We start from the raw sequence: 23,556 nt of genomic DNA, 5'->3' as shown, positions 1-23,556 counted from the left end.
CAGACGAAGACGGGCCGAAATATCGATGGGCACCTCCCGTACTGCAGGAAGGCGGCAATCCTCACGACTCGAAGAAGCGTCGGCGAAGGCGACATACGCAGGCAAACCCGCCCGGCTATGCCGTATTGAGCATCGAAGGCGTCTCCCGTCAATCCGCTGCATCTGTGCCAGGGTCTCCAGATTCCGAGAACAAGATCACGCGACATTTATCTGATTGCTCTGCGTCTACGTCCACATTCCAGCTGGAAGAGGATCGCATGGCCGTAGATGGGCCTGGTGTGTCTCTACGTTGAGTCGAGGAGCTCTCATACTGATGACGGGATACAGGTACACGCACCCGGAGTCAAAGTACTGGAGACGAGACTGCAGGGGGCAAGGCGAGTGTAGTGTATCGATGTGACCGGGAGGACTGCGGCAGCACCTTCGACACTGCTACCGCGTTCAGAGGTGACGTTTTCGTCCTTCTACTCCCGTAACCGCACTGACACCCGCGTCCTACGAATCGTCATATGTAGATCACATGCGGTGGCATAACAGCCGTTACCCCTGCAACGAGCCGAATTGCGGCAAGGTCTTTACTCGGGAGAACGATCTCAGGAGACACTCGACCATACACAAGGGCGAGCGAAAATACGCCTGCCCGAAGTGCGGCAAGCCGTTCAACCGGAAGGACGCGATGGAACGTCACCGTCGTACGTTCCGTTTCCTCATTGCGAACCTCCTTCCTGCGAAAGCCACGAGGACGGTGGCGTTTAGCCTCAGAACTAACTCGGCATGCTTCTTTCTTTTCGTCGAAGGTTCTTGCCGAGAGGCCGAAATGAGCTGGGCGAAGCTTAAATGTGTGAACTGCGGGGGCATGTTTGAGAAAAAGTTCCAACTCGAGCAGCATGCAGGTAATTGCCTTCGTTATGCTGCGAGTCTGTGGATGGTTAAGCGAACAGTGTCCCGATTAGAATCATGTCGATGGTCAACGCTCAATTCGCAACCCGGCCCATCCCGAGGGAGTTCTACAACTGCACCGGCGCCGGCGACGCCATCTGAATCCGCACGCAAACCGGGCCGTCCTCCGTCTTCCTCCTCCACTTCGCCCCGGATGGATGCGGTTTCCGCCAGGATGGCGAGCACCACACTGCACGCAGCAATTTTTGACGAGGAGTCTGAAGTTGACGAATTGGAAAGTGACGAGGAGGTTCCTAAACCTTCACAGCGGAATGACGATACAGGCGAGGATGTTCGGGAGCAACCACAGGACGAGAAAGCTGTGTCCGATGTGGAGTCGGAATTGGAATACATATGACCAGGTCGCTACATACTGTATTGTTAGACATCATATAACATCATATAAGTATCCTCAAGTACCATGTATTAGCATGTATTACTCACCATTCACCCTCTACTCCGAGGTTGCGAGACAAACGTTGTATCACACGGACACGGTCTGCTCGAAAGGCCTATTATTCATTCCGAGATACATCATCAACCGCCTGGCCCTGGTGTGCGTATAACTCGCTGCTATTTCTGGCGCGCATTAAAAAAAACCCCGGAGTAAGGCGACACTAAACGTCTGAATGTGTTACGGCATCATTACCCACTTGATGGATGGAATTGATGAAACACGAAACAAGGATCATGGCAACGTTTTACGTCGAATCTACATATCATCATTGCGCTCCGGAAACACCACGATCGCATTCCTACACATCGTGGCTCCAGAACAACTGTAGCACAAGCCAAAGTGAACGTACGTCGCCCGTCCACTCAGATCAGCATGGGCATCGCGGAGTTTCCGTGTAGCAGCATCAAGGGCATATGCTATATCATCGGAGTCTATGAATTCTGAATCGGATGCGAAGATATCCGAGTACACCGACTCTGCGATCATCGGACCATCGACGTCTTGCATGGACCTAGTGTCAAGACTGAGAGGTAGGCAAGCAGCAGCGAAGAAGGGAGTTGTACTGACCAGAGTGTGGCGATCACGCTTTCGAAACCAGTAAATAGCATTATGACAGCGAGGTGCACCGCTTGGTTTGGTTGATTGTGTAACCTACCCGGGGTCGTTCAGTTCATCTGACGAGGGCGTCATGGACGTAATACTGACTTGGTCTCCTCTCGCGGTCTCGCAAGCACTCAAGAAGGCCATGAACGCGCATGGACGAGGTCTCGACATCAACCTCTCAATAGTAAGTGGCTTGTCGTGCGAAATGAAGCTGCCCTGAAGTGGATATTCGGAATGCTGACCGTGACACGCAAGGTGGAGAATCGTTGCATCAGGCAAATGGTGCAGAAGGGTCTTTACTCAGTTTGACGGGCGCGTTCATCAAGAATTAATGCATACAGCACTCATACAGTGGGACAGACAAAACGCTCTGCGTCACAGCCGGCCTCCCGCCCGTATAGCAGATGGGTGCAAGATCACGATCAGGAAGCCAGGCTTGACCAGCGGAGAGTACTTGACTATCGTCTCCTGTCAGTCGCCGACGGCGTCGTTCGCATACTCGATGGGGCCGCCGATATCTTTGAGGACGGTGGGCGCCGCATAGTTCACCGCACACGAGGCGCTCAGCGAGAGGAGATCGGCGTGGTGCCAAGCCGACGGTGCGGTGATGATATGTGTGTATCCACTTAGGGCAAGGAGCTATGTGGATGTACATGTTGGTGGTCAGCACTACAGATACAAAAAGTCTGAGAGGCCTCCTCGTTGAGAACACGTACCGTGACCTGGATGTTATACTGCCCTGCACTTGAGGCGCCGCCACAAACCAAAATCCGGTCCGATTTCGTGTCAGCTGGAATGTTCAACGGCTTGCCGGACGCGTCGCGGATGAGTCCAAGGCCGAGGTCAGCCGTGAACGCGTGGAAAGCGGTGACGAGGTTGGCGGATAACGATATTGCGGCCGCCGGATCGACACCTGCTGAAAACTAGGATAAAGGAAGGAGGGAAATGGCTTCACGGTGAAGGGCCGTTGGAAGAGCGAGCTTGCTTTGGTAGCCCGGCATCTGGAAATGAGCGCGTATTTCTGAGTACTCTTGCCGACCATGGCGTTCGTTTAGGCCAAAGTTAAGGACAAGAACTGGTCACTGTGCCATCATCATCCACTTCCGAGACGCATCCGAAACTTACCATGTCTCCCTTCGCGATGTGCTTCACATTCTGCTCGACCTCCGCCACATTCCCGTCGGCGCTAATTATCGGAACTATGTAACGGGCACCTCTGCCAGACGTCCAGCGGCGAGAGGGAGACATGAAATACGCGGATGAGGATCCGAGGTCGTCCAGTCCGACGGCGAGGGCAGGCAACTGGACGGCGGCGAGCTTCGCGCCTTCAAACAGGAACATATACGCAGCCTGTGTTGTCAACATGGGCGCCAGCGTGCTGCTGTGCTTGTGTTTATGACTTCGATGGATGGACTCGAGGTTCGGTCAGCCTGGTCGCCAAGATGAATCTCGCGAGTCGTAAGCAAGTCAGTATGTATAATCAGTTTCACACAGCTCTTACCTGCATTAGCCTCGCGTTGTCAACGTTGTCCACTCTCGAATATACATCATGGTGGACCCAGTGCAATCACTCCCAGCGTATCACATCGCCTATCGTACACGCTGCTCGTTGATATTCCACGTAACACCCGACACCCATCCACGTTTTGTCTGGTAAAGATCATATCGTGTCTGGCCCGGCATAATCCATCCCAGTGATCTTAAGACCTGCAAGCCCCGATGGAGACCTTGACTACTCTTGCGGAGCCCACCCACTCTGTCCTGGACTCTCCCAACTCTCCCAGCCCTGGTTCTCCCCCGAACGACGCCAATCCATCTTCTACCCCCACCCCGGATCCCCCGTCCACACCCGCAGCCGCGATTGACCTTGAGCCCGACGAGGCATGGAAGGGCTGGCTCCGCTTCCGGATCGAGCGCAGCATGAAGTCCGTTGTTGAGAGGGTCCGGGATGAGTACGAGTCGCGCCTCGCCACCCTTACAACGACCTCCTCTCCCTCCGGCACTGGCTCCAAGCCCTCCGCTTCTCAGCTCTCGGCAGCTAGGGACGAGTACGACGCCGCAATGGCCGATATTATCCGCTTGGCTCAGACGCATTTCGACCGTGCGCTCGAACGCGAACGCCAGGAGCGCCGCTGGGCCGCTGGGGCCGAGGTGGATGCTGAATGGCAGGCGCAGATGATTGCAGAGCACCAGGCAATCGCGGACCTCATCGAGCGCGAGAAAAGACAGCTGACACAGCAGAAAGAGCACAGAGGAGGCAGTGGAACAGGCAGAGGACAGTCGCAATACCAGACGATCGCAGGCCAGCAACCCCCGCCCAGGCTGCTCGCCATCCGCCCACCAGAGGCGGTGCCGTGGTTCAGAGGCGATAACGTATCCAGCGTCTCGTCGGATGGGAGCTCCTCTTCGGGCTCATATGGGGGGACGCGGCGGCGCCCCCGCCAGTTCCCGAACGACTTTGGTCCCGGGAGACACCTGAACGGGCGCTCGCCCAGCTGGCCCCGCCAACCCCCGGCTCCCGTCAGTTCCACCGGACGTCCGCGTGACGCGGGCATTGAGAGCCGGCAGAGCTACTCGAATGCCGATCGGCGACAGCAGTCGGCCGGCAGCAAGGCAGGCTCGCACCGCAGCTTTGATGGACCTGTGCCCGCTCGGCATCCATCCACAGGCGTGCACTCTTCTAGACCAGATCCACACTCTCGTCCTCATGGGCACGGGCCCAGACCGAATGGAAGCGTTGAGAGATCACAGCGGACGTGGCCGGCGTCTAAAGCGCGCAACGAAAGCGCGACTCCGAGACCGGAGAAGACGCCAGAGCTCGACGCGCTTCCGACTCAGCGTCAAAAAACGCTCATGTCTGCAGGCAGGGGCGCTCGCGCGACGCTGCCGCTGCCCGTGTCGCAGTTACGGCGGAAAGTCGATGATGCGAATCAACGCGCGGAAGGGACGGGGGAGCAGGAGGAGAAGGTGGGCAAGCCATCGGAGGTGAAGCAAACACCGTTTCCTACTTCCTCGGTGACAAGCGCAACATTGAAGAGATTGGAGGCAGTGTTGGAGCAGAAGTTGGAGGAGGTCAAGACGAAGGACGAAGAGATCACGAGGAGGGAATTGATAGTCCAGCGGCGGGAGGATGAAGTCAAGCGGAAGGAGCAGGTAATCAGAAATAAGGAGGATGAGATCAAGCAAAAGGAAGAGGCGATTAGGAGGAAGGAGCTGGAATTGGAGCTCAGGGAGGTGGATTCCAGTCCGAAAGCACGCATTAATCAATTGGACGAAGTCAGTGATCGCAAATATAACGTAGAAACTATGCTTACCGCAAATCCATTCAGCTCCTTGACATCACGTCGCGCACCGACCCAAATTATCGGCGTCTGGTTCGCGATCTGAGCCGATTATGTGGACAGGAAGGTATCCTTCCGGCGTCTTATCGAATAGATAATATCGTTCAGAAGGGAACTGGGGCATATTCCTGTGGTGGTTATGCGGACGTATGGCGAGGCCTATATAACGGAGATCTTGTCGCGCTCAAGATCATGCGTTTGCATGTCGCAGACCGCAAGAAATGTGTACTGGTCCGTGCCCAACTGATATCATGGCGTTGTACGCAGTTTGATCCGGTCACATAGGACTTCTGCAGAGAGGCTGTGTTTTGGAAACAACTTGCTCATCCAAATATTGTTCCTTTCCTCGGTGTTTCTCAGTCACACAATTTGTGTATAGTTTCGGAATGGATGGCGTTTGGAGATGTGATAACCTATCTCCAGAAATTCCCGCGAGCGAATCGTAGGCAACTGGTGGGTTATATGTACCTTGCCGAACGATCATCTGCAGCTGAAATTGGCAGGTTACAGATGTTGCTTGCGGATTGGAATACATGCATGCAAGCGCGATGATACACGGAGATATAAAAGGGGTGAATATCATACACTGACCGAATATGCCTTGACTTGCTCACAATTTCTCAGCGCAACATCCTTGTGGACGGGAGCAGACGTGCGCGTCTGGGCGACTTTGGTTTGGCGAGAACCGTCCTTGGACCCAAATCCTTTACGCCATCTATTTCGAGGAGCGGGGGGACGATGCGATACATGGCTCCTGAGCTTGCAGAGAATAGCAATCCAGGTCAGCCGACGAGGGAGACGGACGTATACGCATTTGCTATGGCCTCGTGGGAGGTGAGCCTTGCTCAGACATGGCACGCCATTTCACAAGATCTAACGCTTCTGTCAGATATTCTGCGGAGAGCAAATTTTTCCTCACTTGCCAGAATGGACAGTATTCGCAAGAGTTTTGTCAGGCGAGCGGCCGCTACGTCCAAAAGGAGCCTATGATTTGGGGCTAGATGACGGCACTTGGGCTCTCTTGGAAGCTTGTTGGGACAACGATCCATCTGAAAGACCATCCATATCTCGGGTAATCGGTGTCCTAACCACCCCGGATTCTACGAAGTAGTTCTTGGTCGATGAATGGGCGGGCTCTCGCAAAGAACAGTTGTTTCCAATCAGTATATAAGCCATAATTTCATAGGTTCTGCACAAATGAACAAGCATCTAGAAAAAGGGTGTTGAACGACGAAGTCCATGATCTAGATCCTTGGTAAGTGTTTCCACAAGCCTTTTAAGACCCGAGGTCGGCAACTTCTCGGCGTGTCTGCACTACGAGCTTGTTCAGTGGTGTTCGCCAAGCTGCACAGTCACCTTCGACTGTGCTCACAATGCAGACCGGTGTTGCGATGGACAGCAGTAGTGCAGTGAGGGTGGGCGGCGCTTGAACTAATGTTGGCATGACTTCCCAGTCAAGGGTGATTGCCCTTCCGTCCAGCTGTCTCCATTCTCCCTCGCTTGTACTGAACTCATGAGCTGTCCGATGCCCGAGACCAATTCTTTCCGCGCAAGAAGCGTGATTAGAACCTCAAGCTCGCCCAAATAATGAAATACCATCTGGAGATGATACACGAATGCGAATATTCAAGCCATAACAATGTCAAAGAAACAACTCGTTGTGAAAGCTAATGGAGAGCGCAGATTCGAGAAACACTCCAAGAAATCAGAGCTTGATATGCGAACTATGCTCAGGAGCATGAATCGCGTTCCTATGCGACTCCCGTGCACTTGATGTCAGATGAGACGCAGTGCTCATACGTATCATCTCGCTGGAGTTCGCAGTGCCTTCATGACTGAGGGATGGCATGCTTAGTTCTGGTAGATTGCGTGAATTAGCATGGTATGGGCCATGGGCACAGGGGGTCGGCGTAGAAGGCAAGCCACCGAGGTGCCGTCGTCCGTGCAGCTCTCGTCCTCATCTACCTCGTAGTTTCTATTCGCCTTTGCATGCCCAAGGCTAACCCTATACCGTTGCCTCGCATAATATGTTGTCAGAAGATATATCAGAGCACGGCATGTTCGTCACGGGAAGAGATCGCTCTGGTCCTACTTCCGGAGCAGTTATTATGCCTTCATCGTGCTTATCCTTGCCACCACAACGAACGCGACCATCGATGCTCGTTGTAACGTACATCCTATATCAAGGCTGTTCGACATGGCCCACTTGACTGGTCCGGGTAGTTCACGATACGTCGTTCAGCAGGATTACATGCATACCGAGTCGTGCGCGACTCAGGGCATTTGCTACCACCACGAAGCGATTGCAGGAGTGAACGTGATTACACAACCGATGTGACGGCTTGCTCACGGGCATCCGTTTCAGGGCCCGTTGTTAGGCTGCAATACGAGCGGCATACAACCTCACTGTCCAAGGTAATAGCCTCCCATCTCGCGTATATCCGCCACCAGTGCCGACGGGTTATCCAAACCCGGGAAATGTCCGCCGAAGTCGTGCTCTGAGTAAGGCAGTGTAAGCCGCATCCGACGAAATCGACCTGAGGATTTTATCGCGCACCGTTCAAGAACGTCAGGTTGCCGACGCGCTCTACATAAGCTCGCGGCCATCCAGAGTTGTACCGGAACGCGCTAAAGCCCATCGGCGTCGATGGGTGGGGGACGTCGTAGGACGGAACGAACGTGTTTTGCGAGTAAATCCAGACCGAAGTGAGGAAAGACTTGCTGAGGTAGTAGAGGGATATTTCGGTCAGAATAGCGGTGTCGGTGAGGACTGAAGGACCGGTGCCGCGACGCGGATCCGAAAGTCCTGTCCACAGTTCCGCCATCCATTGAAGCTGTCCGAGCGGGCTGTCGTACAGCGCTAAGCCGATCGTGTTCGGCTACATTGTGATATGTCGGCTTGCATCCTCCGACGGTAAGAGAGTAGCTGGCACAATGGACACGCACCCTCCATTCCTGTTCTTGAAAATAGCCGAGTCCTCGCGACTCAAATGCGTCGTTGATCTCGAGTTGAGCGATCTCGAACGCGGATAAGCTGATGTTGGCGCTCTGTGCTGCAGCCAAAGTCGGAGGGAAGAACGGCAAGAACGAAAACTGCGCTGCTCGAACGGTCTCTGTGTAGTTGGCGTACAGTCTGTATCCGACATCAGAACCCTACGGAGAACAATGTCAACGATATCAGAAAACATGAGGGATGACGATTTACCCAGTCACTTCCGAACAGCGTATAAGTCTTGTAACCCAGAACATCTACCATGAGTTTATCGAAGATACGTGCAGTGTCGGTGGTCTTCCAATCTAAAGCAGGAAGCGAAGAGAAGCCGAAACCTGGAAGGGACGGAACAACGACGTGGAAGGAGACTGTGAGTAGAGGTGAGTTGAGGCCACGATGCGTGAAGAAGGCTACAACGATCTCACCGTTTTGTCCTTGTTTGTTCGTTGCGCGCTGAGTCAAGGGTTTCACGGTAGGCAAATACTCGAGAAATGAGCCTGGACACCAATCAATGACACGGCAGAGATCCTCGAATGACAGACTTACCAGGCCATCCGTGAAGCATAATCAGTGGGATGGCGTCCGGGTCGTCGGATTTCTCGTGGACGAAATGGACGGTAGCATTCTCAACTTCTACCGTGTACTGATGAAAGCTGCCGTGACGTCCGAATTTAGTACAGCCGCCATACCTATGAAAAAAAAATCACGGTACCTGTTGATCGATGCCTGTTGTTCATTCCAGTTGAAGCCGTGGATCCATTCATTACGAAGCGACTCCAACACGTCAAGATCGACTCCATAGGTAGAATCCCCCCCAATAAACGCAGGAGAATGCGGAAGGCGAGCATTTGCTGCCAAAATCTTCATGCGCTCGACATCGCCTTTCGATATGTCGACTTCAAACGGCTTGACCTCTGAGGCAAGTGCAGGCACGCAGGCGATAACCAAGAACGAGGCGAAGAGAAGGGATCTCATCCTGTGACCGGTTCGAATGATGGGCCAACGTTATGGAACGTGGCGAATCTTCAGGTTATATGCGATACACACATCCCAAGCGCATGTGTTGGGGGAGGGGCTTTCGTATGGAAGTTGGTAAGTCGCGTTCGGGATGACGAAGCAAGCGAGGTTTGACATACCATAAGCATGCCAAGCGATGACCTTCTGTAATCCACATCAAGCCGAAGAAGAATACGAGGCACAAATCGCGCGCCTGCACGACCAGCTCGGTGAATGTTGACAAAGGCGGCTGATCGAGCCATGATCTCGAGGAATTCGTAGCGTTCCGCAGGCGTTCCGCGATGTGCAGGTGCCCGTTCGTGGTGGGAGTAAATTCAGACCGGATAGCTTGGATTGCTGGCCTGCAGCTCCTTGGCCATCAACCCATGGACACGACATGTGCGTAAAACCACCAGGCAGCCCCACACGACCCGAACCGTGACTCATCCTTACACAACCGCCCAAGGCACGACATCTGCTCGTCAGCTGCGCCTCCTAGCACGCTCTGATCCGAGGCTCCGTATTTCTGTGCCGCAAGATGTACAGGGCCGATGCCTGAATGATTCAAACGGATTGCTCGCTGAGCGCGGACGACAAGAGGCAAGCGCGTGAAGTCACAAGCACGCATGATCAAGTGACAGACGTGACGCATCAGCCCTTGCGTCGGGCAACTCTCTCCATCCTTCCAACGCGGCGCTTCCACTGGATGCATAAGCTGTGCGAGGTATGTAATGAGCTCTGTCCGAGTATAATGTGTCCTTAGGAGCAGTTCGCGCTTGATATTCGCCCAAATGATGATGAATTCCACAAAAAATAGCGATGGTACACGAATGCGACTACCCGAGCGATAACAATGTCAGAGATATAGCGTGTTGTGACGGCGAATGGAGAGCGCAGATCCAAGGAATACTCCAGGAAATTAGAGGTTGATAGGCGAGCTATAATCAAAAGCGTGAGTCGCGTTCCGTGTGCATCTCCATGAAGCGCCGATGCTTACCATCCGAGCGCCACAGCGCCGTTGTAGTCGTTGTTCTCGCAGCAAACTGGCTGTTGGGTGCACGACGCGCCAGAGCCCAAACCAATGACGTTAATGGGAGTCTGAAGGAAGCAGCAAATTAGTTCAACCCTCCTGACAGTTCGGTTCATTAACGGGTACTGACGCATGCCAGACCGACGGGCACGGCAGTGTCTTGGATCGGAATTCCAAGTGCACCCAGAACGTTGGAAACGGCATCTTCTTTGGAGGATTGGACTTGAATACACAGATCAGCAAGATTGTTCTTCATCCGAGAGTGAGGGGCTTGAACATACCGCTGTTACAGCATTGTACGGGACCGGTGTTGCACTGCCCTGCGCCAGTAGCAGAGCTTCCTGCCGCGGTGGCGGTGGACGGGACCGCGGTGCTCGTCCACGAGCTAGTCGTCTGAGAAGTGTGGACGGACCACGCGGAGGACGCAGAAGTCGTCCAGTGGTGTTTGCGGGTGTGCGTGGTTGTGGGGGCAGCGGCGGCGGCGGCAGTGACACTGGACACTACATCCGACGGCTTGCATGGCACGGCCACGGCGCAAAGCGCAAGAGAGAGGGTCGCAAAGAGTGCCTGCGATGGACGTCAGCACAGCGCACGGACACGATGCCGGAGGGTTTTCTCACAGTTTGGAAGAACATGATAGAGAACAGAAGGGTGGTGGGTCGCAAGGGTAGAGGAGATGCGGGTTGAGCTATACGACGACGAAGAGCTCTTTTATTCACACCGCGAACTGCTCCTGTCATATGCTGCTCTGTGTCAGAAATGACAGGGCGTTCAACCATCGCGAATCTTGCGTCGGATGGATCCTCGACACAAGACATATTGCCGTTCGTAGTCGCTGACGGCGTTGGTTTAGAGTGTGACTGAACAGAGCGGCTTCCGGTACGTCTCCTACCATCTGGTGATGCCCTGCAGATGTTACAGTCGACGTTGATTAGGGACCGTACTGAGATTCACAACGATCAAAGCCCTTGTCCGTTGACGCTGCGGAGATTTTCTGCCACGAAAGTTACGCGCCAGGCGGCAGACAATCTTGAACCTGACACTATGGCGAGGACAGTTGACACAGCGGACGTCGCATGTATACCCCGATGAAACCACGATGGCGTACTGCCCCAGTCAGAGGGTGAACTCAATCCGGGCGCTCAAACGACCTGCAATGGACCGTACGCAATAACCGATCTCGATAAACACCAGCTCCAATAGAGGAAACAGCAAACCGATCTGTACTATATCGGGCGGAACTGAGAGACCCAGGATTAACACGATCGGGACACAGGCTGCCGCTCGCATAGAACGTCGGTGAATAACGCTCGCATCCTGGTCGGGGATCCTAGAGCGTTCTCGGTCTTGCCAACTAGTTGTGTAGCCACGGAGAACGCAAAGGAGATATTGCGCATAGGCTGATGTCCTTCTCCGCAACCACGCAGGTATATGTAGACATCATTCGGAGGCGTAGAAGAGAACATACGTCTCGGCCGGCTCTGATTTGAGGATGCGAGCCTGCTCTGGCATTTTGTGAGAGGAGGCGCGGGTATATCCATATTTCTCTCGTAACGGCCGAGGTGCGCCTTGCCACTATCTGCACGACATTATACCTAGTTATCCTCGCTATATAGAAAGTGCCAGGAATAACGCCCCCGAGCACGAGCACGACCCTCGTTCGTAGAAGATCCAACTAAGGTTCCGTCGAGGAGTACAATTGGAGAAGCCATACAGTCGGCACCGGTGCTCCACCGTGGAAGGTCTCAGCCACCGACACCATCTTAGGAACAGACCAGGGTGCGGACGCATCGCGGAGCATGCGCAAGGACCTTGGAAATGTCGACGGTTCACATGGTCAGCGGACACCGGTAAAATGAAGAAGCTCTTGACGGCATACCTAAAGTCGGATTAATTATCGGCAAACGCGTCGTTAGAGCGTGGCGATTCCAACATATTGTTGCGAGGGGGAACTAAGGTTCGAGTCAAGGTTTGGCGAAGGCTGGAATGATGGGCCCAAAGGGGAACAAGGGCAGAGGGGATGCCAATGCGGTTATAGCCACTGGATGAGCAGGACATCGCCAGGTGGTGGGTGAAACGAAAACTCGCTGTGCGTCGATTCGCTCGAGCGGAAGATGGCAAAACATATCGTGAACGGCCGTCTTACTGCGGTAATGCGTCATTACTGATCCCTGAGTCCACCATAATCAACGGCTCCCACAGGTCCTAATGCGAGCCGGTTGGGGGTTCAGAACGCGCATCGACCGAGCGTCCAGAACGCCCCCGATAGCACTGACGATTTCGACGGCACGCCGAAACGCGACCTGATAGCTCCGTCGGTCTAAGACAAGGCCCGCTATAGCGCCTGTCCATGTGCAGCAGATCGTCTGATACGCGCGTTCAGCGTCTCTGTAGGGCGCCAGATATGGGCGCTCGTACCTGATTCACTTGCGATATCTGAGCTCGATCGGGGCACCCGGTCGATGCAGGGGAATGTCGAGGATTACGATAGACAGATACATCGTCGAACTCGACCAATGCCTGCCGAGGGCCAGACTGGATCGACGGTGCCCGATACGGGCAGCGCGTGAGATCCGCGTCGACGAGCCGCGAGCCTCGAGGCGTCCTCGCCAAATCGCGGAACCCGCTCATGTGATAGCTGCTCCATAATGAAGTCGGCGCGGGGACGTCGGGGAAGCGTTCAATATAGGCGGAAGCCTCGACGTCCGTTTGGTGTGCCTAGGAGATGAATAGTACATTCAACCGGATGATCCCGTCGCTGACTGGCTCGAGCGGGATGACGAACCTTGCTTAGCTCCCAGCACATGTCGATCTCCATGATTGCGAGTCCTTGGCTCCACGGTACAAATCGAAATAATCACCGTTCCTGGCTATGTGTCGAGCTGGACATAGGACCTGCCATTGAACTATAGGTTTCGAGTAAGCAGAACACAAATGTATCCGGACGTTTCAATGCAGACAGGCCCGGGTCCATACGCTAGTGAACCGCCACGCTCCCGATGCCGATCACGATCGTTGATACAGATGACATCTTAGGCAGATCATAGGTGCAACACGATCCGGCCAGGGGTGCGACCGAACCAACGGGCCAAACCTGACAAAACGGAATTTGAGGACGATGCAAGCCGCTGAGCGTGCGAGATGATGCCCGACCGAGACGTGGCCCTTGGCGCGGCCCTGGTCCGGGCTCCGGCTCGATTACGAAGAGCAGGAACGGGATCTGAGAGAGTTGCGCGGATCGTGAGACGAAGACCAAGCAGACCCGTCGCAGCTTGACATGCATACATAGGCTATCGGTCAAGATCAACGCCGGTGAAATCTATCCGTGGACGAGCGCTGTTATACATGACGCCCGTAAGGACCGTTTGATGGGATCGCATCTTCAGAAAGCCGTCAGGATACCAGAAAGCCGGCGACAAGGGGAAGACAAGATACGACAAGAGATGGGACAGAGGTATCAGGCACCAAGTCCAAGAATACCTTACCAAGGTACCATGCGGTGCATCTTCGCGAGCTCCCGAGCCTCGTCAACCGCGCGCGCACTCTCGCCGCTCACAAGCTGAAACCGTCCAGACATACACGTGGGCGCCGTTGGATGCGGGGACCGAGTATACCTAAGCCGTCCCTAGCGTCCCAGCAAAGCGGCGGCGCAAAGCGTGGACATATGTACGTCACGGAAGGAAAGACGGTTATCAAAGTGAGACATGCCGTCCTATACTGGCGAACGTTGATGGTCGAACTCGGGGACGGCGAACTGCAAGGCCATGTATACATAGCAGGGTGCTGTCAAGGCCCCGGCGTTGAGTATTGCCGCTCGCTCGAAGGGTCGCCCCTTGTACCGCGTTCGACCAGATACCGCGCATGGTGCAAGCATTCCAAGGAGAACATGTCGGTGGCGGGGGGTCGAGAGGACGCGCCGGCACAAACGGCTCGATAAGGCAAGACAACCACCAAGGCTCCGAAGCGCCACACGCATATGTACCAAAAATCGCCACACCGCGAGCGATTTCGTCATCGCTGGCGGTGGAACCGAACACGTCGTATAGAACCTGCACCTGCGCAGAAAGTGGGGTCCCGTGGTCACCCGGGCGAGCTGTGGCGAAGAGAGAAAGAAAAAATCAGAGCTGAGAAGCGGAAAAAAGAAAGAGGAGGCGGCGCAGAGGCGGCGGCGACCCATCGGCTCTCCCATCGGGCGCATCACGCTGTCAAATTCCAAATTCGTTATCTTGATTTGTGATTCGAGGCATCATCGTTTGATTTTCCACGAAATACGCATCAAATAACGTGTTCCGCAGTATCCTTCCCCCTTCCTCCTCATCTCAGCTCGTCGAACAGCTTTACCTACAAGATGACCGGCAATATTACTGACATAACGGCCGTCGTACTACCTTCTTGGGTTATCGCCCTGACAGGCAGCGTGGCGCACGATGCAAGCGCGAGTTTCCGCGAGTCTCTCGACCCACACGTCACCACCATGCGCCGCGAGAAAAGTAAAACAAAAACAGAGTACGCGTGCCTTCCACCCCGATTAAAGTTTTGATAAGGATTACGGAAGGGAGTTTCCCCCCTTCGTCTTCGTTCAGAAACGTCGAGTCACACACCAGTCTGGACGGAGGAGCCCCACGCACGTCGTCCCGGCGGAGAAACATCCTGAGGACGCAAAAAGTAAAGTAACGGCCAGCGCCTTCATATGCGAAAAGGCACGAGGCCCGACTTGAAAGCCAAAACTCTGCCTCGTGCCGCGCCAAACCCCTCGTTCATTTCCGTGCATCTTTCTCGCCGCAGATCGACGAAGGGTGTACGTTAGCTGTGACGAGATGTGCAAGTTAGAGCAGAACGCGGTCGGGCGGCGCGCAAAGCCCGAAGGAAAACGTTCTCGCAAGCTTACCCTCTCGAGAGTCTCGCGACTACCGGAAAGAAGGGATCATCACGAACGATGCCCCAACATCACGACGACCCTGGACCCAGCAGCCCGTCCCCTCGCACAGACCTTCCAGCTGCTGATGGCATGCCATTTTGCATCTTCGACCGAAAAAGACTTCGCATTCGTGCCCCAAAACAAGATTCTATCTAAAAACACTATACATTCTTTTTTCCCTTCCCTTCCCTTCCCTTCCTCTTCGGCACAGATTGGGTGATTAATACACAAGACGTCGGTTATAATGTATATACGGAAAATGCGGGGGGTGGATCGATAATACCCTTGGCTACTTTTTTGTGCAAATGTCTCGAATAAAACGCGAACAACGACGACCGAAAAAAACCTAAAAACCGGTCGCGACCCGATTACTCAATGAAGGAAGGTCCCTGTCCGAAGAAAAAGACGCAAAAGTTGAGAGGGTTCGGGGAGAAGGAAGGGGGGGAGGGAGGTGTGAGGGATACACGAGCCTGGAGCAACGACAGCGAGCAGAGCAGCGACGAGAGGACCACAAACCCATTCTAGCGATACGAGCGACGATTTTCGAAGAGAGAGATAAACCCAGATGGTAGTGACACAAAGGAGTGTGTGTGTGTGTGTGAGCTGATGGCACAGATGATTCCGAGAGATTGATGAACGAGTGTGTGTGTGTTGATCGTCAAGGCTTTCCTTAACGATGCGAAAAAAATCAAAAGAGCGTGGGCGTTTCGTATGTTCGTGATAATAACCAGGGGAGAGACGGATTGGGGTCCGGGCGAGCAAGAACGATCGATGCGAGCGGCCGGTACGGCGGGTAGGGTGACGATGGGATGCAGAGCGACGGATAGGTGTAGCGATAACGATATGTGCAGCGAAAGCCGGAGGGGGGAGGTCCGTTCGATTGCGCGATGTCGGAAGGCAGAGGAGGGGGGAAACGGGAGACGCGTCCGGCGCGTTGTTTCCGCGGGGGTTCTCTTTTTTCCCCTCTTACACTGTGAACGACGCGGCAGGCGCGAGCGGCCGCCGCGACCGTTGCTTGCCGTTCGAGCTCGAGCTCGAGCCGTACTTGGACTTGGTCACGCAGTCGAACACGACCGAGCCCACCTTCTCGATGAAGATCCGTCCGCGGATCGCGCACGCCTTCTCGGCGTCGCTCGCCTTGCGGAAGTGGACGTGGACGTTCCCGTTGTCCTTGCGCGAGACCCGGCGAACCTCGCCGGTTTCCTAGATATGATAAAAAAAAAGCGCGCTCAGTCAGGGGCTCTCTCTCTCTTCGAAAAAGGGGGGAGAGGAAAAGGGAAAAAAGGAAAAACGTACCTCGCACCAAGCCTTGAGCGCGGCGATCCGGGTCTCGACGTCGCCAAACTCGGCGTCGTCGCCGGTGAGCCCGCTCACGACGAGCACCTTCTTCGCGCCGCCGCCGATCGACATCGTGCTCGCGAACGCGCTGCGGAGGTTGAACGAGCTGAGGCTCTTCACGAGCTTGCGCGTCGGCGTCGGCGTCGCGGGGGGGACCGGCGCCGCGAGGGGCGACGGCGCGCCCGTCGTCGTCGTCGTCGTCGGGAAGGGATGCTGCTGCGCGCGCACGGACGCGGTCGACTGCCTCGACGCGCGCTTCGAGGGCTGCAGGCCGAGCGGGAGGGAGAAGGGCAGGATCTTGTTCAGCGTCGGCGAGGGCGGCTGCGTGCCGCCGCCGCCGACGGAGAGGTTGTACGACGAGCCGCGGTCGGAGAGGGACCAGCGCGACTCGCAGGTGTAGCCGCGCGGCCGGCGCTGGCCGAGCTCGGTGGGCGCGAGGTGCTCGTCGTCGGCGTCGACCTCGGGCTCGCCTTCGCCTTCGGGGTAGGGCGAGTACGAGCCGTCCGAGTGCGCGGGGGAGGTGGGCGACAGGGTGAGCGCGGGGGTGGAGAGCGTCGAGGCGGACGCGGTGGAGGCGTAGGAGGCGTAGGACATGATGGAGGACGTCGGGGACATCAGCGGAGGCACGATGCACGGCGGGGTGGACCGCTGCGTGGGGGTCTGCGCCTGCTCCGACGGGTACGGCGCGGGGGCATGCGCGTGGGTGCGGGTGATGGAGGACGAGGAGGAGGTCGTCCTCACGTGCCGCTGGGTCGGCGTCGGCGTCGGCGTCGAGGTCGAAGTAGACGAGGACGTTCCCGAATGCGGCGCGTCGCTGCGCCCGGGCATGGTCACAGGCACGATCGTAATCGGCTGTGGCCTCTTGGCATGCCGTATCGTGGGAGTAGGCGTGGGCGTGGGCGTCGGTGTTGGGGTAGGAACCCGGTCGCTGACCGCGTCCAAGGATGTCGACGCCGAGAGGGGAGACGGCGCCGAGATGTCGTATACGGCTGCGCGCCTAGTCGCGTCCGCGTTCGTCTTCAGCTCTTGGGACGCCGTCCTTCGGGTCGATAACGATAACGACGAAGGGGCGCGAGAGTGCACGGGACTGGTCACCGGCGAACAACTGCTGTAGATCGGCTGTGGCGCCGGTGGCAGCGGCTTTTCCTAGACACGGGAACAGCTCAGACGATTGAAACAAGGTTGAGCGCGTGTGGCGGTGCTCACGATCGAGGAGAATAGTTCCGCTGGAACCGTCGGCGCGGCGGTATACGTGTACGCGGAGGGCACCTTGGTGGAGGACGCGGCGCGTCGCCGGTGCTGGCGCGCGACCGCGCCCCAGGCCTGGTCGAGTTGTTCGTCTTCGCGTCGACGCGCGTCCGCGGCGGCAGCACGCGACAGGTTGGGGCACGACGCGCGCACGGAGAGGGCGCGGCCTCCATGCTGTTGCGGCGTGGACACCGACGCGTCGGTGTCCGACTCGAGGTCGGTCTCGGTGGGCGGGTATGCGTACGTCGTCGGGTGGCCGAGCAGGGGGGACTCCCCGCGGGGGACGCAGGGCTCGAGGTGCTCGTCGTCGTCGGCGGGCCCGAGGGTGTAGTTGCACTGGCTGGCGATCCAGCCGTAGATGCGGCTCTCGCGGCAGGCGGGGTCGAGGTCGAAGTCGTCGGCGAAGGCGGCACCGTAGTCGTCGAGGGCGTCTGCGTCCATGGCGAGTCAGGGATTCCAGGAGGCGGGAAATTCTCGTCCGCATGGCATCGGCCGTGCGGGGGTCTTATGCTCGAAATCAGGGTTCGGCCGTACGTAAAACCTCGTCGACTGCCGGACCCCGCTCATTGGCTGCCCGACGCCTGAGGCCATCACCGCTCGAGGCCTTCGCCTTCTCACCCCGCCTTCGCTTCCCACCCTGCCCTTCGCTTCCCACAGTACCTTCCCCTTCGGGCCCCTCCTCGATATGGCAGCCGGCTCCCCCGCGGCCTCGTGCCCCGTTCCCCCGATAAACCTTGCTCGATTTTTCCGTGCACCTTTGACATGCCCGCTTGCCGGGGGACGCTATCCCGCATCGGGCAGCCGGCGCACTCACGCGCGATATATGCGCTGATCCCATGCGTCCTGCACGTTCTGCGACGACGGACGTCTGCTGCTAAAATGACCCAATTGAACACGACCAGCTCGAGCACGACAGCGCAACGTAACGGCGATTGACTCGCATTATTGCATGCAGGCCTTGTCCCGCGCGACGAGACCCGGCGTGCGACTCCGACGACGAATGCGTCGATATACCTCTGCGGTGATACAGTGCCGCTTTCTACATCTATATATCGATGTCAGAGCCCGCCCCACTCCGACGTCGCAACAGCGTTCGCCGCTATTCATAGCAGCTAGCGCATGCTTACCCGCCTTCCAGCAAATCGCGCCTGGGGCACAGGGGGGGCAGCACGAACGGGTTCCTGGCTCCGCGCACTATACGTTCGCCCCTCTCCGGCATCAACCATTGACGCCTCTCCCTCCGCCCTTTCTCTTCGACGACAGAAGCTTGTTGCAGAGGCATCGAAGACGTGGAAGCGCAATCTGTCCATCCTCGTCGATCCCGGGTCCCCGGACGCATTGCATTGCTCTCTATCCTCCCTCCACCCGGAGGCTGGCGGACACGGTACCTCGCCGAGCGGTCTCGTAACGGACTGTATTGCGCCGCTGCCCATGGGTGGATCCCACTTCATCTCTTCGTGACATCCGCTCGTTCAGTCCGTGAAGAGTTTCTGTTCGATGTCTAGCAAGCGCTCGTATGCCTGTATCCATCTCCGGCGCCTCGAACGTTCTGTTCGCGCTCTCAACGATCAAACATCGGCGCCCTCTCAAACCCCCGTTTGTAACGACGAAACGCATTCCATCGTTCGCCCACATATGGACTGTCCAGATCGCCCCGATGGGCGCAACGGTACACGTTATTCCGGGCGAACACGTTTCGCAGGGTGGGGCTGCATCGATATTCGTCATCGACGTCGGCAAGGTCGTCCATCCGCCGTCTTCGCGCTTAATGGAACGGGGCGCCTCGAAGACGGTCCGGACGTGGAAGCGTAACATCGGCCCAAGCCGACATAACGCCCGCGCCCGCGCCCGCGAATGCGATGTCCGATGCCCCGATGCCCGAGCTCGACTCTCGTCTCGCCCCTCCCTTTCTTTTCATTCCGAAGCTATCGGTCTCATGCTCTTGCTCAGCGCTACGAGCACGAGGGCAAATCGTGGCCCCGGCCTGTTTTCGCGCTCGCAACTTTCGTCTCGTTCTGATCTTGGCCAAGCGCTGAGAGCGGACTATTCCGAGGAGGGGGCAAGGGGGCGTTCCCTCGGCATCGGCACTCGGCGACCATCTTCTCTTCCGTACTCCCTCCTCGCCCTTTCATCGCCGGACAGGCGCTCGATGCTCGGACAGCGAACAAGCAAGGTTGTGGAAAGAGTCAACGTTCCCCAACCCACCGCACACGCGCCCTTCTCCTTTTCCCTCCATCCCGAACTCAACGCGATCTGTCAACCCCCGTACTCTTCCCTAGCGTTCTCCCATTGCAATCCTTGACGTTGGGAACGATGCCGGCCCTAGCGACGTAGTCCCGATCCAGACCCGCATCCATGGACCGCGGAACGGGGGGGGGGGACTCTATTCTCTGCCTACCGCCGACGATATGGGGGCTCCGGCACCTCGGGAGGCTTACCACAAACCGTCGCTGGAGACTCCCTTCGCACTTCCACTTAATAAAAAAGGAGGACGAAACCCGACATTGAATCGCCGATCCCGCATCTCTGACATACACCCGTGCTCTTTCACGCCGCTCAAACGACACACTATCAAGCTATCGATACATCGGCGTTTTCCCACACCCTAATCCTACGCCCCCCCTCCCAACGCGCGCACCCATCCGTCTGCCCGTATCTGTCGCAACGACGACTACCCGCAGCCGCGACGGCAGCCGGATCTCTCCACGCCTCCAATACAACGATAACTCGACGCTCCGTACTTTACGCCACCATACATATCTCTTTAATCCCTCTCCGCTCTTCGGCGCCACCTTTGATCAATCATAAACGCATACGCCCGCACGGGAAGGAACGTTAACGCGCAATGACTCGAGACACTCCGCGAACGAAGGTAAAACGCGTCGTATACCCGAGGCTCAGTCTACTCGCTCGACCGAAAAAAACAAACAAACATTACCACCGACCCTCACCATCACCGCCCAAGGACTCCGCGCCGCACACGAGGCTCGCCCGACCCCCCCCCCCCCCAGATATATCCCTCCCTTCCGCCTCTTCTCGTTCGCCAGAATCATGAACACTGAGACCGAGAGATGGATGTGAACCCGCCCCGATCTCCGCCAATCGCATCAGGGGATCGCCGTCGTTCATATACCACACTCTTAAACCTTTTTCACTTGGCCGCTGATTTTTCCCTTGGGCCAAATGACTGATCGTGTTATACGCGGTTTTTCACGCTCGCGCTTTTGTGTTTTGTCGATCTCGTCGCGTGCTCATCGTCGCTATCGGCCACACACGCCGCGCCACACGCGCGGTAATCATCGATCGCTTTTTTTCGACCACGGCCTTCATACCATCGCTCCAACTCGTCGCTCGAGGCCAGACACCCTTCGCGACGTCCATTTCGACCGTCCCGTATGTTCCTGCCTATGGCTCGTTATCATCGTGCACACGAGGCGCTCCGACTCTCTCCCGTACATCGAGACAAGTCGACGATCAGAGGGTGAATCTGCACCCTACAACGTGTTCGTCTTCTGCTCTTCTCTCGTCTAACGGATAAGGTATAAGAAAAACAATCCGGCCGTCTGACTCTCGAGATCAAGAACCGTCATCATCAAAAGCGTTTCGTTATACGGTCTCATAAAACGGCAGCCGCACAGCTGATCTCTCTCGATGACAGTGAGACACCTCTCCCGATGACGACTTGACTATATCGGAACCAAATACCCGGTTCGCTCTATATATGTGAATCAGGACGCGGACGGATTCGTGACGTGTCGGCAGATCATCGAAACGACGCCACCATAGCCGTGGCGGCTGCTTCAGCGATACATTGCTGGTGACTTGCAGCTGCCAGGCACTAACCAAACGCAAAGAGCTCTCATGACCAGCTCGAACCTCGCCATCACGCCCTCTTTGCTTTGCCCCTCCGGTCATTCACTTGCGTCCAAGAAGACCGAGACCGAGACCGAGCTCGGGGCCGCAATCAAAATCGTAATCGTCTATGTCAGCGGTCTTGTCCAAGGTATCATCGATGTATCTGAGACCGCTTCTCGGGGACGCTCCAGGTGATTGTCTCGCACTCCGATTCCGACTCCGATGGTAACTCCGCTCCATACAACGTGAAGTGGGCGCGTCCGATCCGCACCTCTCCCGTCGTCGACGACTGCCTATCGAGCCCGGCGCCGTACGTACCCGCCTGCGAGCTGCTGCGCCCCATCACAGTATCCGCCCACCAATTGCCTGCTAAAGTCTCATTCTCGTCGTGGAGGGCCTCTCGGGCTCACCCGAGTACTTATCTTGGTCACCGCAATCTCTAGGTTCCCCCGTACCCGATTTCTCCGTATACGTTTGCGCCACTTATCTGTCTTGGGCGGGTTGCGGTCCTGCAGCCTTGCGCGGAGAGCGCGCTGAGAGATCCACCGTATGGTGTGGGTGAAGCGTATTAGCTTGGGCGCAAGCCGGGTGCGAGCGCGACGGCTCGCCCCCGGCCTGCTCGGTCGGAACTCTCAGAGTGCTCAGGGAATGAGTATTGTACTCTACTTTCTACTGTAATCCCAATGTGAATCGAATGACGTGTTCCTAACTGCTCGGGAAAGTATAGCAAATGACAGGGAGTGGAGGGTGGGACGAAAAAACGACGAAGGAGGTCGACCCCTCGTCGCCCTCGGAAGCGGAAGCAAGGGAGCCAGCGAGGCGACCTCCTCCGCCCAAGAACTGGCACCGCCACTCGTGGCCTCCGCTCCGGTGCGCCCACTCTTGGGCGGGTTGCGGTCCTGCAGCCTTGCGCGGAGAGCGCGCTGAGAGATCCACCGTATGGTGTGGGTGAAGCGTATTAGCTTGGGCGCAAGCCGGGTGCGAGCGCGACGGCTCGCCCAGACCGCACACCAGCCGTGGTGCGCGTGCCCGGCTGACCCCCACCCTGCGGTCGTGGTCGTCGAGATGAGTGGCGGGAATGGCCCGAGGGGAGATGCTGCATGTGTGTTGGAAGGATGCCTTCGACCACCCTCCAATAGCGCAGGAAGGCGTCGGAGGACCATCGACCGGACTTCTTTATGACATCGGGTGAGACGCCGGCCAACAGCAGCTCTGTGGTTCCCCCTATGCGGAATGAGTGCCCCGTGAACCTTGGTAGGCCGGCCCGGCTCCAGACTGTATTGCACTTCTTCATGAAGAAGCGCCGGGTGAGAGGGCGGATGCCAAACGACGTCCGGTAGGCAAAAAGGTGGTCCCGGGGTCCGGGATTGTTCCAGTACAGGTGGTGACGCAGTGCCCGAATGGGGTCCGACGAGCCGCGCTGGTGGAGGATAACGACGTCTTCGCCTTGACTGAAGCGGACCTTCGTCGATGGGAGATGGATAATGTGAGAGGGGAATGCGGGTGATGGGAAGGTGACGTCCGCGCGAGTCGGGTTCCTCCTTGCAGCCGCCGGCGTTGTTGAAGATGGGAGGAGTTCGCCTAGGCGACATTGGCCCCAGAACGCCACACAAGCGGCCGCGAAGACGGCCATGTCGACGCTGTCCGTCAGGTCGAGGCCGGCCCTGAGGATGCGTAGCATCTTCCGGTTGATGGGGAGGTGGGGTGGTCGATGGGAAAGGGCGGGGTGTCTGTTCTCGACCCCGTTCAGTATGTAGTTGAGGCGTTTGCCTCCCTTCCATTCTGCGTTCTGCGCGAAATGCCAGGCCTTAAGCCCGGCGAGGGCGTTCCTGGCGGTGC

General features: G+C 56.8%; 9 protein-coding genes across 9 annotated transcripts; 5 read left to right on the top strand and 4 right to left on the bottom strand.

Moving 5' to 3' along the window:
- Window positions 1-520: 520 nt before the first annotated feature.
- On the top strand, window positions 521-697 carry PUNSTDRAFT_67673 (uncharacterized protein; the record flags this gene model as incomplete). Its single annotated transcript, XM_007383761.1, has 1 exon — window positions 521-697. A coding segment is annotated over one exon (177 nt), but the record flags the coding sequence as incomplete, so codon positions are not given.
- Window positions 698-2,539: 1,842 nt separating this feature from the next.
- On the top strand, window positions 2,540-4,480 carry PUNSTDRAFT_52513 (uncharacterized protein; the record flags this gene model as incomplete). Its single annotated transcript, XM_007383760.1, has 3 exons — window positions 2,540-2,638; window positions 2,716-3,447; window positions 3,501-4,480. A coding segment is annotated over exon 3 (760 nt), but the record flags the coding sequence as incomplete, so codon positions are not given.
- A 1,148-nt stretch (window positions 4,481-5,628) lies between these two features.
- PUNSTDRAFT_21194 (kinase-like protein) lies at window positions 5,629-6,316 on the top strand (the record flags this gene model as incomplete). Its single annotated transcript, XM_007383759.1, has 4 exons — window positions 5,629-5,793; window positions 5,844-5,912; window positions 5,965-6,174; window positions 6,230-6,316. Coding segments are annotated over 4 exons (531 nt in total), but the record flags the coding sequence as incomplete, so codon positions are not given.
- A 1,427-nt stretch (window positions 6,317-7,743) lies between these two features.
- Window positions 7,744-9,307, bottom strand: PUNSTDRAFT_120535 (alpha/beta-hydrolase; the record flags this gene model as incomplete). Its single annotated transcript, XM_007383758.1, has 7 exons — window positions 7,744-7,838; window positions 7,898-8,219; window positions 8,287-8,493; window positions 8,546-8,700; window positions 8,758-8,829; window positions 8,879-8,985; window positions 9,045-9,307. 7 exons carry the CDS (start codon window positions 9,305-9,307, stop codon window positions 7,744-7,746), a joined length of 1,221 nt encoding a protein of 406 aa, XP_007383820.1.
- A 940-nt stretch (window positions 9,308-10,247) lies between these two features.
- Window positions 10,248-10,993, bottom strand: PUNSTDRAFT_134289 (hydrophobin-domain-containing protein; the record flags this gene model as incomplete). Its single annotated transcript, XM_007383757.1, has 5 exons — window positions 10,248-10,266; window positions 10,326-10,426; window positions 10,489-10,580; window positions 10,640-10,925; window positions 10,979-10,993. The coding sequence occupies 5 exons, from the start codon at window positions 10,991-10,993 to the stop codon at window positions 10,248-10,250; spliced, it is 513 nt and encodes a 170-aa protein (XP_007383819.1).
- A 1,507-nt stretch (window positions 10,994-12,500) lies between these two features.
- On the bottom strand, window positions 12,501-13,176 carry PUNSTDRAFT_134288 (uncharacterized protein; the record flags this gene model as incomplete). The annotated part of the gene is made up of 4 exons (XM_007383756.1): window positions 12,501-12,563; window positions 12,635-12,724; window positions 12,777-13,076; window positions 13,144-13,176. The coding sequence occupies 4 exons, from the start codon at window positions 13,174-13,176 to the stop codon at window positions 12,501-12,503; spliced, it is 486 nt and encodes a 161-aa protein (XP_007383818.1).
- Window positions 13,177-15,450: 2,274 nt separating this feature from the next.
- Window positions 15,451-18,313, bottom strand: PUNSTDRAFT_52512 (uncharacterized protein). Its single transcript, XM_007383755.1, has 3 exons — window positions 17,821-18,313; window positions 16,573-17,760; window positions 15,451-16,479 (listed from the first exon to the last, which is right to left on the bottom strand). Exons 1-3 carry the CDS (start codon window positions 18,301-18,303, stop codon window positions 16,243-16,245), a joined length of 1,908 nt encoding a protein of 635 aa, XP_007383817.1. The 5' UTR covers window positions 18,304-18,313; the 3' UTR covers window positions 15,451-16,242.
- A 1,065-nt stretch (window positions 18,314-19,378) lies between these two features.
- PUNSTDRAFT_134286 (uncharacterized protein) lies at window positions 19,379-20,164 on the top strand (the record flags this gene model as incomplete). The annotated part of the gene is made up of 1 exon (XM_007383754.1): window positions 19,379-20,164. The coding sequence occupies one exon, from the start codon at window positions 19,379-19,381 to the stop codon at window positions 20,162-20,164; it is 786 nt and encodes a 261-aa protein (XP_007383816.1).
- Window positions 20,165-21,723: 1,559 nt separating this feature from the next.
- PUNSTDRAFT_134285 (uncharacterized protein) lies at window positions 21,724-22,160 on the top strand (the record flags this gene model as incomplete). Its single annotated transcript, XM_007383753.1, has 2 exons — window positions 21,724-21,846; window positions 21,909-22,160. 2 exons carry the CDS (start codon window positions 21,724-21,726, stop codon window positions 22,158-22,160), a joined length of 375 nt encoding a protein of 124 aa, XP_007383815.1.
- Between the last annotated feature and the right edge of the window lie 1,396 nt (window positions 22,161-23,556).

This window comes from Punctularia strigosozonata (assembly GCF_000264995.1).
Source record: "Punctularia strigosozonata HHB-11173 SS5 unplaced genomic scaffold PUNSTscaffold_6, whole genome shotgun sequence".
Lineage (NCBI taxonomy): Eukaryota > Fungi > Basidiomycota > Agaricomycetes > Corticiales > Punctulariaceae > Punctularia > Punctularia strigosozonata.
This window is presented reverse-complemented; position numbering and strand designations above follow the sequence as displayed.